General features: G+C 27.2%; 2 protein-coding genes across 7 annotated transcripts in view; one reads left to right on the forward strand and one right to left on the reverse strand.

Moving 5' to 3' along the window:
• The window catches only part of LOC107173579 (arrestin homolog), a 110,001-nt gene extending 101,617 nt beyond the window's left edge, over positions 1 to 8,384 (forward strand). For all 5 annotated transcript variants that reach the window (XM_089225664.1, XM_089225665.1, XM_089225663.1 and 2 more), the window contains 5 exons: positions 2,396 to 2,545; positions 3,365 to 3,512; positions 4,523 to 4,812; positions 5,534 to 5,912; positions 6,966 to 8,384. In XM_089225664.1, the coding sequence (XP_089081790.1) occupies positions 2,396 to 2,545; positions 3,365 to 3,512; positions 4,523 to 4,812; positions 5,534 to 5,912; positions 6,966 to 7,072 (1,074 nt within the window). In that variant the 3' untranslated portion in view covers positions 7,073 to 8,384. The remainder of the gene's footprint in view (positions 1 to 2,395; positions 2,546 to 3,364; positions 3,513 to 4,522; positions 4,813 to 5,533; positions 5,913 to 6,965) is intronic.
• LOC107173585 (14 kDa phosphohistidine phosphatase-like) overlaps positions 1 to 12,674 on the reverse strand; it is a 176,864-nt gene extending 164,190 nt beyond the window's left edge. The window contains exons 1-2 of one of the 2 annotated variants that reach the window (XM_089225667.1): positions 12,457 to 12,674; positions 11,549 to 11,714 (exon numbers count right to left, since the gene is read on the reverse strand). In XM_089225667.1, coding sequence (XP_089081793.1) covers positions 11,549 to 11,714; positions 12,457 to 12,504 — 214 coding nt within the window. In that variant the 5' untranslated portion in view covers positions 12,505 to 12,674. The remainder of the gene's footprint in view (positions 1 to 11,548; positions 11,715 to 12,456) is intronic. The other variant, XM_089225668.1, reaches the window with a different exon arrangement.
• Positions 12,675 to 15,364: the final 2,690 nt, after the last annotated feature.

The following is a 15,364-nucleotide window of genomic DNA, read 5'->3' on the forward strand; positions in this document are numbered from 1 at the left end:
TTTGCACCACTGCAGGTAGCCAAAAATAGTGTTTGTAATTTGCACCAAAATGATTATTTATTTATTCGATTATCGAATATTCGATTTTGAAATATTCGATTTTTCCTCGGTATCTTCGTAGACATCGAGACTAGATTGATACCAATGACAATAATAATTTTAATAATAATAATAACATATAATTTTTTTAATTAGCCAACTTTTTTTTATATTCATAATTATACAATTTTATATAAACTTAGTAGTTACATCAATATGTGTATAAGCTCAGCTATTTTATAAATAAAAACTAAGCTAAATTTATATTAAGATATAAAAACTTATAAGTTTGTACTATCAAAATACTATCGAAAAAATAATCGATTTTAATTTTGGTACAAATTACAATTCCTATTTCTTACTACCTGAGGATGATTGAAAATTACATATCTTTATTTTGGTGCAAATTACAAACGCATTTTAAAAAAAGCGGGTAAGTCGTGGATGTCGCTCTGCTGTACAGTAGGTTACAAGTCGGTTACTGTAATGGATGGAATTAAATTTGAATCCAATGATATTATATCATTGTATACGAAAAACGATTCTGAGCGAAGACGGTTTATCTGTCTAGGATATATTATAGATGATTTAAAAAGAAAAATTTTTAATAATTTCTAGTTTAAAATAATTTGCGAATTTTCGTGATTTTCGTGATTTTCGTAATTTTTACATATGTTGTTAAAAATCAAACTTTGAAAGCTTGTAAAAAAAAATTGTGCCAATATATTTCTTTTATATTTCACCTGCTATTGTAAGAATATGTTAGGAGCCTTATATAAAATTTAAAATTCTTAGATATAAAAAGAAAATTTTTTATGAATTTCTAGCATAAAATAATTTGTGAATTTTCGTAATTTTTACGTATGTTGTCAAAATTTGATCTTTAAATGCTTATAAAAAAAAATCGTGCCTATGTATTTTTAATATTTTTTAACTGCTATTGTTACAATGTGTTAGAAGCCTTGTATTAAATTTTCAAGCTTTTCTACCGAACAAATAAATTTTTATCGATATTAATTTTAAAAAAACTAATAATGTTCGAAAATTTCAAATGTCTATGAATAGTTCAACTTAAGTCGAAAATTTTTGAAAATTGCATGGTGAATAGAATATACTTATATAAACATTCTGTGAAAATTTCATGTATCTATATGGTCATTTGTTTTAAAGTTACATCAAAAACCAAAATCGATTTTGTCGAAAAATGAGTGTGCGTTAAATTTCCCGTTATTCTCTTAATTTTTAGTTTGTTTTTCTCGATTATTTAGAAAAGTATTAAGAATTTTTTACTTTTGACCCCCCAAAGTACCAACTAGATTCACTTTCTGATCGAACGAGGTACTGAAGTCAAAAATCGAAGCATTTTTACTGCCCCAAAACGTGATGACAGACACAAAAAAAAAAAATAAAATAAAAACACACATCATGGTAAAATCAATACATTCATCGCTCCGCTCAGAATCTAAAAATGGTGCAAATTACACATGTTGTTAATATTTTGGGTCAATTATTGGTGCAAATTGACTACAGCCATATAATTAACAGCAAGGTATATATATAGGTACAAGGTACCTATCATAATTTAATTAAGCATGTTTAACAATTATAACTGTGCAGTTATTGTCTAAGATAATTCAGTTGGTATAAGTTACGTAGGTATGTACAGGATGTTTTAAGTGCACGCGCTAGTTTATATAATCTACCATTGACAAAAAACCCACTTCACGACTTCACAAACACTGTACAATACTGTAAAACGCATTGGTTGAATTATTTTCGAGACCTACACTGGCGTTAAAAGCATTTCGACGCGGTCATGCTGAGTTTTACAGTATTATTAGTTATTACTGCTATTATTACTTCCCGGTTCTTTTGCGCCTTTAATGGATTTTAAATGGGCACCCTCGACAAAACATGCAACGAAGTGATGGCGTATAACAGGAGAATTTTAATACAAAGACGTTTGAATTCGATGATATGTCATGAGTGTTAAATGTTAATAGTTAACTAGGTAAATAAACTAACCTTTAAAAACAAATTTAAAAAAAAATAATTAATAAATGTGACATGATTTATGCAACTCTATTACAAATGAATCGTCCTGTAAAAAATTATCCGACGAACATTAATAAATTCATAACAAAACAGTTTTAAGTGATTAATAGAACACAACCTACCCAGTTGGTTTATTTTCAGGAGTAATATTACATAGTATACCTACATAATATTATTAATTATTTCACTTAAAACTGTAGTCTCTAATAACACTAATACATTCACCGTAATTAAAATTTAAAACGCCCTAAAAAAAATGATGTCTAATAATTTTTTATTGTATGCATTTCAATTCATAAAGGTGTTCGGGCAAATAACATTAACTTTCCGGTATGGAAGAGAAGACGAGGAAGTAATGGGATTGAAATTCTGTAACGAAGCAATCATGTGTTTAGCGCAGATATATCCACCTCACGAAAATGCGCAACGTGAACAAAATACACCGTTACAAGTATATAAATATTGATTAGATTATGTTCATCCGAAAATAAAGATCAAATATTATTTTAGTATTCAGATCATATTCATATTTAATTGATCTTAATTAAAGAATGATATATAATTTTTTTTTAATAACAATTGCATGAAGTAAAAACTTTAAATATTAAATTAATTCCAAAATTTAACCATAATAAAAAATGAACAATAAGGCTATATAATGCTATAAGTAATTGGTTTGTGTCCTTTTAAAAGTATTAACTACCTCTAATTTACACATGATATATATATAAGCTATGATAGAATTGTATATATACAATGATTTTTTTATTCGATATATCCCTAATTCCAATTTACTATTCGAAGAAAAAAAAAGTAAATGTTAAGATATTTTGAAACTCTTTTTTTTTCAAGCCAATAAAATAATCTAACCTATAATTTTACTAATATAAATTATACACAATCATATGCATATTAGTAGGTCAACCTTCAGTATGTATTCAAATTAAAACTTGACTTTTATATTTAATATACAATACATATATATATATATATATTATTTAGCAAATACTACTAAATAATTCAACAATAAGAGAAAACATACAAAAAACAACCGTAACATTATTTAATGTTTTAATGTATTAAAATAAACATAATTTATTGACTAGAGATATGTACATAAAATATAAATATGATAAATATTATTATTTACCTATATTTCATATCATCGTCGGGATCTTAATTAATCTAATTGAGAAGATCTAACGAAAACATGCATATTCTAATGCATAGAAGCTCTCTTAAAATACAACTTTTGTTTTTATTTTTTAAGGAAATGTTAATACAAAGACTGGGAAGCAATGCCCATGCGTTTTCAATGGAAATAACTCATTTAGCTCCACCTAGCGTCCAATTAGTTCCTGCCAAAGAATACAGCGGCGCTCCAATAGGGACTAGTTACGATATACGAGTATACATAGGTATGAACAAAAAACTATATATTATTATTAATTCAATAAACATAATTAATTAGTATTATTTTGTATATTATATTGAATTATATGTGTACCTACAGTATATTTATTATTAGCAGATCATTAAATTGTGTATAGTATAATAGATTTTATATGTTTTATTTAGGCCAATAAAATGTTTTAACAACGTCAATAATTTTGTCACACATTTCAACCTTATTATTAAAATACACAATGGAATTTTCAATATCATTAAACGATTATAAACTGATTCGTAAATGATTTTATTGCATAAACTACATTCATTTGTTGACAAAATAATTTAAATTTATTTTATTTAAATTTATAATGCATTTAAGTTTCTTAAATGTTTTCTCGCAAACAATTAAAACGATGATTATATTTATTTAATCTTATCATTATAATATCAAATGGCTATAAAAACGCAAATATTTAATACATAATTATAATAACAATTTAAGTACAATACTCGTATACATGAATATAATATTATCGTGTATGCAATGGCCCATCATTCATTATAATTTTGAATCTCGAGAGGCTTACGTAATTGTATTCAAATTAGATCAAGCGCTACAGATGTTATACCACAAATGGTTTCTACTTCAATTAATTATAAGTTTAACAAATACCGAGGGAAACGACATAATTTTACGGACAAGATTTGAATATTTTCAAAATTAAAAATGTTTGCTAAGTGAAAACAAATATTATCCATTTTCCTACAGAATAAGGAATTATATCCCTTAGCATACGAACAAATAAGTAACCAATGTAATATTAATAAAACAAAAAATACAAATTATACGATAATAATTCCTTTAACACATAATTTGTATAAAAGTTGCCTTTAATTAAATACTATTTTTATTATTTTTTTTATTTAATACTCATATTTTTGATAAATAAAGCCGTTGTACGTATAAATATCTCTTATATTTACTTAAATGTGCTGGACAAAATTTAAAGATGTTATTATTTGTATAAAAATATAGCCGAAAGGGCAGACGAAAAATTACAACGAAAAAATATCGTAAAAATGGGTATCAAAGTAGTGCAGATGGCTTCAGCGCCACCACCGCCCACGCCTACGCCCAGATCAGAGCAGCCAAAAGGTTGGCGTCAAAGAGGACCACAAGCTACTTCAGAGAAACCGTTTTTACTTAGTGATGGTAAAGTCACCTTAGAGGCGAACCTAGACAAAGCTATTTATACACACGGTGATCCAATTCATGTTAACATCAGTGTGAAGAACACAAGTAAAAAAGCTGTTAGACGAATAAAGGTAAATGCTTCAAGTTAAATTAGTAGAAAATATACCCCTAACATATAGGTAATACCACTTATAGTAGGCGTTTTATTTTATATAACCTATCACCAATTAAACTCAAATATTTCTGAAATTTAAACAATAATACTGCTAAGTAAATAATATTTAATCATCATCTGGTGTGGCTGTGATTATATTAAGTCCTCAGAGATATTCTTCCCCACTTCCCACCGGTAAAATATATCCCTGGCAACATTTTACCTGGAAATGAAAATTCACAAGAGATATTTTAACTAAAAGCAACATTTAAAATGTCATTAAAAAGAAATACTTTTAAAAAAAAACTTACTATAGTAATTTACTAATTTCTAAGTTAAAATAAAAAAAAAAACAATTATAAGTATTGAGTTTATCAAAAATCTGGCAATCAAAAATTTCAATATAATTCGGAAACTGTAATGGTAAATAAAGTAAAAGCAGAAAACATAAGTCTGGATCTCTTTTAAAATATAAAAATAAGAATATACAAATACAGTGTTGTTATTATGGCGTAATATAAATGTGACAATTATATTATAGTTATTATATTTTTCAACAGATTTTTAACAAACAAAATTGATTTTAATATTTCACTGCAGGACAACTAGGTACTAAAATATACAACGAAATTCTATGATAGGTATCGGATGATTTAACACCGACCCGGTCACACTGATGATATTATACACATTTATAGGTGTTCATCGTACAGCAAGTCGACGTATGCATGTTCAGCAACGGGAAATTTAAAAACACAGTGGCATCAGACGAATGTGCCGACGTACCAATACCCGGAAATGGTGGTTCACTTGAAAAGGAATACTTGCTGTACCCTATCAAGGCGAGAACCAAAAATTGGATCGCACTAGAGGACTCGCTTGGGTCTGCCGTAAACAAGTCAGAAGGCACGTTGTCCAGCACTGTGGTATGCGTGTCACCAGAAGACAGAAACGTGTTCGCAATTTATGTCACGTACTACGTAAAAGTTAAGCTTTTAATAGGCGCCATGGGTGGACAGATGTCACTCAAATTACCATTTACTTTGATGCACACGCCTTCAAATACTTACCCGGCAGGTAAACTATTTTTAGAAGAGTCACAATTACCTATAATTTATGGATATAACCGTATATAGGGACTTCATAATAAACAATGTCAAGTAATTAAATATTAATAAATTATAATATGGCTAAATCATATCTAGAATCTTTTTCATGGGAAGATCCAACAACTTATGTTAAATTAAGGTTATCGTTTTAGCCTATCAGTGTTCACACCATTGTCACAACCAGATCGGATGTTGCCTCACATTTCCAATGCAGACATAAATATTTAGTTGCACCACTGTTACTCATTACTAAGGAACGGATTTAAATGCTTTAAAAAAACAAGAAATATAATAAATGATAATAAAAAGATGCTCTTACACAAAAAAACAACAAAAATTAACAAAAAAAAAAACAATATTTAGTTATATTCATGTAAATATAAAATGAATTTTAAGTTTTAACTAATAACTTATCAAATTGTATTCATTCTTAAGTAAAATGACTTAAAAACATAAAAATGCACTAAAAATTCAAAGAATGCTCTAAAAAGTAAATTTCTTAGAAATTTAAAATAAAAATTACATTTTTAATTCCTTAACATAAGAAATGAACTCTGTGCTTGTAAATCAATATTTTCAGATATTCAGAAAAAAATGCGATTTGCATTCAAATTCGCTCCTCACTCATTACAAAATATAAGTTTTAACATTTGTTGAATCGCGATGAAGGTTCAGTATTAAGATTTAATAATAGCCAGAAATTTGGTATTTCAGGACACCGCGGACTGTCTTCCCACCCACCTCCTCCCACAAGTGGCGCAACTAGGATCTATTTTCGGGAGGGGTTATACATATAAAAAAATAAATTAGCAAAAAAAAAAGTCTTCACTTAATGAAGTGAAGACACTTTGAAATATTTGACTTTTAAACACATTTCGGGAGGGGTCACAACCCCCAAACCCCACCCCTGGTTGCGCCACTGCCTCCCACCAAGATACTGCAATCACTATCAAATTTGTTTGTTTCCATATAATTTATAAATATGCCAACAATTTTTAATTTTTATATATATGTGAAATAGAATGCAAGGATGCTTCGTGTACGTCGTTGGGTCCCTGCCTAATGGTGGACAGTAAAGAAGCAGCCATGACATCAGAGGAACAGTGTGCCAATAACTTAGCACTCTGAGGATTAATTGAATCGGCCGGTAATCGAGATATTCGTTCGACACCAACAACAGCCACGGCCGATCAAAATGTCGAAGATCATCACGAAGACAACCGTTTTAAATTTAAAAGAATTTTATGTTGTTTCAACAACAGATAGTGTTAAGGGGACCAACTGACAAAAAGTTTTATTGTTATTTTTATACTAAATAAAATAGATTGTATATAGGTAGTACTTACCTACTACCGTACCTCTATTTAATTAAGTAAAAAACTAAGATTGTATAATTAGTTAAAAATATAATAAGCAGATAACATAAAACTTATCAGATTCAATATTAGCCCAAAATCATTTACAATTTTTAGGATATTATGTCTTCTTAATTATAACATCTAAGGTTGTTAATTTGAATAATAAAATATCTTAAAACTAAAAACATTTTACCAATAACCAGGCTGATATCTTGCAGGGTAGAACATTTTTACGATTTAAAAACTGTACAGTATTATTCTAAACAAGCCATATTCTTAAATCCAATGAAGCTCAATAAACTGTACTTAATGCTTTTATTAAACTTTTTTTTTAAGTCGTGTTTAAACAAATACAAATAAGCACAACCTAAAATAACCAATTAAAAATAGAACACTAAATACACTTTTAAGCTTATAGTAATTTAAATTTAATCTATAAATTAGTCGAGTTTCACTTATATAGATTCATGTTGTTTCTGCAAATTAAATACAAACACATTAAGTATTTGTGTTCATAAAATTTCATTCTATAAGAAGTTATGCATTGAATAATATAATACAATAGGGAAAATGTCACTAACTATACATAATTTTCCTACAAAAAAATTAAAATAGATACACATAATGTGTAGTTATTAACACAACAATAATTACCAGCAAATTTTATAATTTAATAATTCAGTAAACTCAAATTTAAATATTTGTTTAAATAAATAGATATTTATTTGTAATGTCTCAACGCTAAAAAAATGTTAAATGCTATATCAATAGAAGATGATTTTACAGAAATTATAAAAACATGAAAGTATCAGGTATCAAAGCAAAAATTGTATACTTCATTGTTAATAATATAATTCATAAAAAAACATAATGTATATTCATTTGGTTGGATAACATTTTGCAACATAACTAATTTTGTAAAAAATTAACTTAAAGTAGTTTTATTTGTTTGAAGTTATGATTACAATCAAAAGATTAAAAATTCCATTATTAATTTATCAATTAAATTAAGAACTACTAAACAATAATAATATACCACATACATATACCATAATATAAAAGGTGATTCACCGAGCCACTTATTTGATTTTTTTTTCTTCACTAACCAGTTATTCAAAATCTGAGTTTTAAAAGTTTTAAATAGGTGCAATATTGTTTTCAAATTCATGACATTTTTTTAAACAACTTAAGGAATTTAAGGAATCATGATGATAAGAATTCTAGGGGAATCATCCAATATAATAACATTTAATTATAACAACTAACAAGATATACTTTAAAATATTTATGATTAATAAATACTCACATTATAATTATTTAAGTTTGACTCCTACAGACACATTTTAACTATATCTTTTAATTACTTTTATTTATTTCAAATACAAATTTTCATAGACTTCATAACTTTCAAAACCTATTTTCAAACAAATATCCTACTTAGTTTATGTTAATATAATGGTAAGAAACTCATACAATCAAATAAACCATAATGACATCTTGTAAAGTTAAATACATCACATGACTAAGAATTTAGTTAGTTAGAATATGTACAGGAGACATTTTGGGGGAAATGAAATTTTTGACAAATTATTTATAATTTTGTAATGAAAATGTTGTTATTGCGATCATGCAATTAGGGAGACTAGTCTAGTATACCAGGAAATGATCATTTAAGATTTTGAGGAATACATTATTTATTTCTCTTAAAAACATTATTTAAAACATAGTCAATAGCAAATTATTATTTCAAAATCATTTAGTGATTTTAATTATAGCCATAAGTACTCAATAAAAAAGAATTATAATTTCAACAGTATATTCATCGATGTCTGAAGAAATTACTTATGTATGATTGGTACAATAAATAACTAAAACAATTATAACCTTTAAGGTATTAACTGAGAATTAAATTAAAATTTAGATTTGTAACCTTAAAATAATTTCAGCATGAATCATTTGGTAAATCATTGCCAAACTGTAAATAAATTGAATTGTTGATGCTTAATCACTGTTGAAATTAGATGTATATTAATAATAGTATAACTTAAGATTCTCAGGTTTAAAAGTTAATAAATGTTATTTTAAAATGTATAAACAACTAAATTTTTACAACGAAAGTGTCTTAGGTTAACTCATATATAAGTTTACAAATACCTAAATACATTTTACAATAGTTTTATATAACTAACAAGTTTTGTACAATAAATCGATTTAACTTTTAAGCCAATGTACATATCAGAATATTATATAAATGCTATGTAAATACTAATTGTATATTTTTAATGGCATAATCAAAAGGTCAAGTCTCACATGCTGCAATTAAATATTTAAAAAATCTGATTAGTGAGAATAAACTATTTTGATGAAATACTATAAGGTTTATATTACATAGATATTCTTGATAAAAAAAATAATTGTCTCATCAAATTCTTTATAGCAAATTCAATATTATCATACAGATATAAACATTTATTTTATTGTTTTTCCAGCAAACAAATAATTATATTATTCACAACTTTTAATAGATAAAAATGAAACTAATAAATCTTTCAATTTTAAAACTATTTTATACTGTTTCAATGGTACATGTACTGAAGAGACTAGACCTTTTAATATTTATACAATAAACTTGTCTATATATCATATTACATAATTGTGTTTAAATAAAAAAGATTTTTACACGCACTTATAAAATAATGGCCTGTTCTTTCATTTGCAATGTTTTTTAGTAGAACTAGTTTTCTGAGTAAATCAATGTAACCATAACACCGTAAAACTGGGTATGTGAGGTATGAGTTTGGATATGTCACTCCGAGACTTCAGAAATCAAACGAAAAAAGGACCTTGAAATGAAGAAATTAAAATTATATTGTCACTAATTATTTGTTAAAGTCTTGATAACTATTGATATTTAAAAACAATTTTGTCAACAAAAAATACTGGTTATCATTAGAAAACTTAAACATCAGTTAAGCAACTAACATATTACTAGACAATTACTACCTTTTTTCTGATATTACAGTAAATATTTCATAAACAACTTCATGGTAATAAATAAACAAAATAACATATTTACTATAAAAAGCCATAAGTTAATGTTTTAATAATCCTAATCAAACATACAATTAATTTTAATAAGTATAACTAAAAGCTACAGTTCTGTTTTTCTATAATATTAACAGGGATCAGTACACTTTCCCGACATTCAATTGCCAGACACCTCAATTGCCCGACAAAAAGCATTTCCCGAACAAAACATTTGCCTGACAATATATTCAAAAATATATTATTATTATTATATTATATATTATTAGGTATATATTCAAAAATTCATACATTTGTCCGACAGGCGGCAATATCAAGTTATATTATACATAAATGTGTGTCAAAAATTATTCAAAATTATACATATAACTAATAATAATTAATAATAATACATTTGTCCGACAGTCGACAATATCAAGTTATATTATACATAAATGTGTGTCAAAAATTATTAAAAATTATATAACTAATCCTACAGTCTAAAACCTACAGTCGTTAATATAATTCTACTGTCTATCTATCACCTATCTATTTGGGAAAGAATAATATCTTATCGCAAATAGTAGTTCATACAAGTCTACTTGCTGTCTGTCTATCACCTATCGGTTAATTGGGGAAAAAAATCTTATCGTAAATAGCAAAATTTTTAGAAAAACATTCTGCTTTGGAATATGAAATTAAAAAACTATGTTGCCATTCAAAAAAGTAAAAAACTTAAAAAATTATAAGGATAAAAAATATTTAAAAATATAATTTTTTAATAAAAGCGTTGATTTTTTAACAACTTGAAACTATGCAAAAAAATATTTTGAAAAAAGTCAATACTTTTTTAAATAATGAGTGTTGTTTGATAAAAGAATCACCCTGTGTATATATTATATATATATATGTTGAATTTTATTACTTGAATAATAACATATTGATAAACAAGTATTTAATTATATTAAAATCATTATACATAAATTGAGAATTGATATATAGTTCTATATTCCAAATAAGTTTGGAAAAAAATCAAAAAATACAATGCAGTTCAGGTATTTGCAGTCTTGTGAGCTGCTGTAGGAGCAGCTGACTACTGAAACCAATCACAACAGCCCTAATAATACAAAGTTGCGAAATTTATCCAAACTTATTCGAAATAGATTAGGTAAATTAATCAAATTGATTTCAATTTAATCTAATTTTAATAATTAATGCTTACCATGAAAGTCAAATCTTTGACCACCCCGCACAACATATTTTGAATGATTGGAAGAATCATTTTGATCTGTAACTTTAATCAAAATGTATTTATAACGGCCTTTGTCATCAATGTCTACGTCTGGAATTTTCTCTAATGCTGAAGATGACATTGTGCGTATAATTAACTGAAAAACGTTCAATTACTAAAATAAATTATTTTTATTAGGTAACTAGGTATACTGGTATAAATGTACTTATAAAACTTTTGAATGAATGATTAACTAAAATATAATTAACAGGTAAAATATTGAAGAACATAGTATTCATACTTTTATAGATATGAATCATAAATTACCTATAACAATATTACTACTGTTACTTTTGCTATTTATTTTTCTTAGAAAAACTATTATTTTTTCTTATTTTTATGTTAAACTTGTTCAGCAGATGCATAATAAAGTATTACATTTTTTATTTAAATTATGGGTAAATGCATAATATATTTAAAAAATATATATGTATACATAAATTATGCATCTATTTTAATGTTAATGGTAAAAAAAGTTTATATTCCATATTTTTTATCATTGTCATTCAAATAAATAGGTACTTAATGATTTTTACTTAAAGTTGTTGCCAGAAATTTTTTAAATTATAATTATTTTTATATAAAAACCTAACTGAACAAAAACTATGAAGTAAGGTTAAAGGTACCATGAATTATAAGGTTTTGTTTTGTAACTTGGTATTTTAAATACCAACTATAACTTTTGAAAGCAGTACAAGTGACTTTGGTATACACTTATTATTTTAAACAAATGAACATTGAGCTAATAAACGTTTTCTATTATCTTAAGAAAAACTGAAAATAAGAGGACAGAATGGATAGATTCAAGAATCAAGAGCAATCATTAAATAAGCATTTACCTTGATAAATCGTGGACTTGAAAATGTTGTTAATCTTTTAAAAATCATCAACTTTTGAACTTAATATACAACGGATTTGCGAAGGACACAATAGGCAATAGGTAATAAATAAGTAAATATTAATAACACTAATAACATCAACACACGACGAGAAGGTATAAACATAAAGTTAAAGTATAATACGAGTTGTAGAATGTAGACACTATATTATTATAGTAGTCAGTAACCTGCAACCGCCAATATCACGTTATACTAACCAGTAACCGGTAAAATTAAAGTTTGATAACAGTTATCTATTATGATAATAACACAAAGAGAACGTTACCAGCTGTATTTTGGTGGTAATGTTTAAATATTTAATATTCACTTATCACTTTGAAGTATCTATAAGTCCGCCCAACAATTTTTGTATTTAACAATAGCCGGCGAGTCACGGCTTCAAAAGTAGGAGTTCTAATTAAAAATATTAAAATATCCCAAAAATCAAAACATGTAGATATAATATATTTATTAATTTATTATAAATAATATACAAGATATTATGGCAAATGAACGGACTACGGCGTCGGTCGTTAAGCGCAATTTCGTCGGTTCGGATCCCGATTGCCGGCCACGGGCGGGTCCTCTCTCTGGGCAGGCGACTGTCCAGAGAGAATGACCGCCATCCCCCCCCCACCACCGCCGGACATGGCAGAAAGCTAACAAAAAAAAATCTTGACCACTGGGCCACTTTAATAATAAATGTGTTGAGCCTATATTATATGATTATTGATTAGCGCATATTATGAAAAATATTTCTGAGTGCTGCCGGATATCTCTTTTTCTTGAATATTTTTTAATTTTTTTTTCAATTAGTATAGAAGGAGGGGTGTAATTAAGGGAGGGGTTGTGAGGAGGATATATTCCCCCCAAAAAACACATTTTATATTAGGTGGGGTAGGTCACTGTATAATGCTTAAAGATTTTGCTTCAAACATATTATAATCTACCCTTTAAACTAAATTCCTAATTACGCCACTGGTTTACATTCCTGCTATACGAGACTACGGCTATTTTCGCGACTTCCACAATTTATTAGCTGAACGATATCCATAGACTACGTTTTAGCGTTACAAATACATTATATAAATATAAAATAATGAGCTTTTTTATTGATATTTATTAATTTAATAATTCGATGATATATTGATAAAATATTTAAAAAAATTTAAATTAAAAAATGGAATAGTAAGAAATACCTACAATATTAAAAAAACGTATAAAAATTCATTTTAAACACGAATAAACGAACTGTAACAAACCTGCAGTACCGAATAACAATTGTGACTGTCGTATTTCACATATTTTTTATTATTAATTTGGATATGGATGTGTGGTACTGTAACCTACCATGGTTTCTACCTCAAACCAAAGAAGAAGCAGTAAGGCTGCTTCAGGATTACGGGATTTTACATTCCGAAAGAACGCGCAAGTATGGTCATGACGCAAAAATGCAAAATTGTATTTTGGAAATGCAATATTAAAAATTTCCAAAAAAAGGTAAGTGTCCGAAATAACACTTGGTTTTAACTTTGAACTCAGTCGTCTTCCATTTGTCACTGTTATTCGATTCATTTTTGCTTGGACTGAAGAATCAACTTCTATAAAATGGTGTGAACAAAATTTGAAAATAAATAAAAATACAGTAGTAGACTGGAATATGGAATTTGCGAGAAGTTTGTTTACTTAGTATTGAGGCAAGAAACCAAAGAAAATTGGAGGACGTGGTAAATTTGTTAAAATAGACGAAAGCTTATTTTCCAAACTCAAAAATAATGCAGGCAGAATACTTCCGCAACAATGGATATTTGGAGGACTATGTCGTGAATGAATCGCAGAAAAAAGGCCCAAGGAAAAAAGCCCACGGAAAAAAAGCCCACGGAAAAAAGCCCAAAAAAATTAACACGCCAAGGAAAAAAAGTATAACAAATATAGGAAATTTTATATACGGATTACGGATACTCAAATACAAAAATAGTAGGAACATACTATAGTCATATAGGTAATAATAATAATAATAATAGTCACAGCAGGTCAGTCGACTGTAAAAATATAACAATGATAAATTATAGTATAAATATTATGTTGGGTATAGTGTAATATGATATTAAATATATAATGAAATTAAAACTCTATATTGTCATTAAAAAAAGTAAAAAACTTAAAAAATTATAAGGATAAAATGGTTTATATTTATATTTCTGGCTTTTTTTCCGCCTAACATCGTGAATCTGAATTCTAAAGAATGTTTTTTGGTTCAAGCTCCTGATCGTAGTATGTCTACTCTCTTATATACAATATTATTAAATATAAAAAAGGAAACAACAATTTATTCTGATAGTTTGCGGGAATACAACTCTAACGAACTTTAAAACGCTGGTTACAAACATTTGACAGTGAACCAGTGGCGCCGATCACCTAATTTATCAATGACATATGTCATAGTAGATTTTATAGCTGGGGGGCCCACCAAGAGGTACTGGGGCCTGGTTGTGGTTAGGTTGTGAAAAAATTAGGGTGGGGGGCAGGCCCCAGAGGGGCCTCTGAATGTACGATGTCATAGTATTTTTTAAACACTTCGGCGCCACTGCAGTGAACCACAGCAAACATTTTTTAGATCCTCAAAGTGGAGCACATACTCAAAGTGTAGAATGTCTCTGGGGATCAGCAAAATGGCAGAACAAAAAACATCATTTAAAAACTAAGTGGAATTCATGTGGAGACAAAACATAAAAGAAAATCAAGGAAGTAAATTCACAGAAATTTTAAAAACAATAAAAACTCAATTTACACCATTACACTAATATTATTTAATTTTTTTTTTATATACATGTATGTATTTATAATTCGTATATAATATATTAATACG

The sequence above is a fragment of the Diuraphis noxia genome, unplaced genomic scaffold (assembly GCF_037042655.1).
Source record: "Diuraphis noxia isolate RWA-SAM2 unplaced genomic scaffold, SU_Dnox_SAM2 contig0004, whole genome shotgun sequence".
Taxonomy (NCBI): Eukaryota; Metazoa; Arthropoda; class Insecta; order Hemiptera; family Aphididae; genus Diuraphis; species Diuraphis noxia.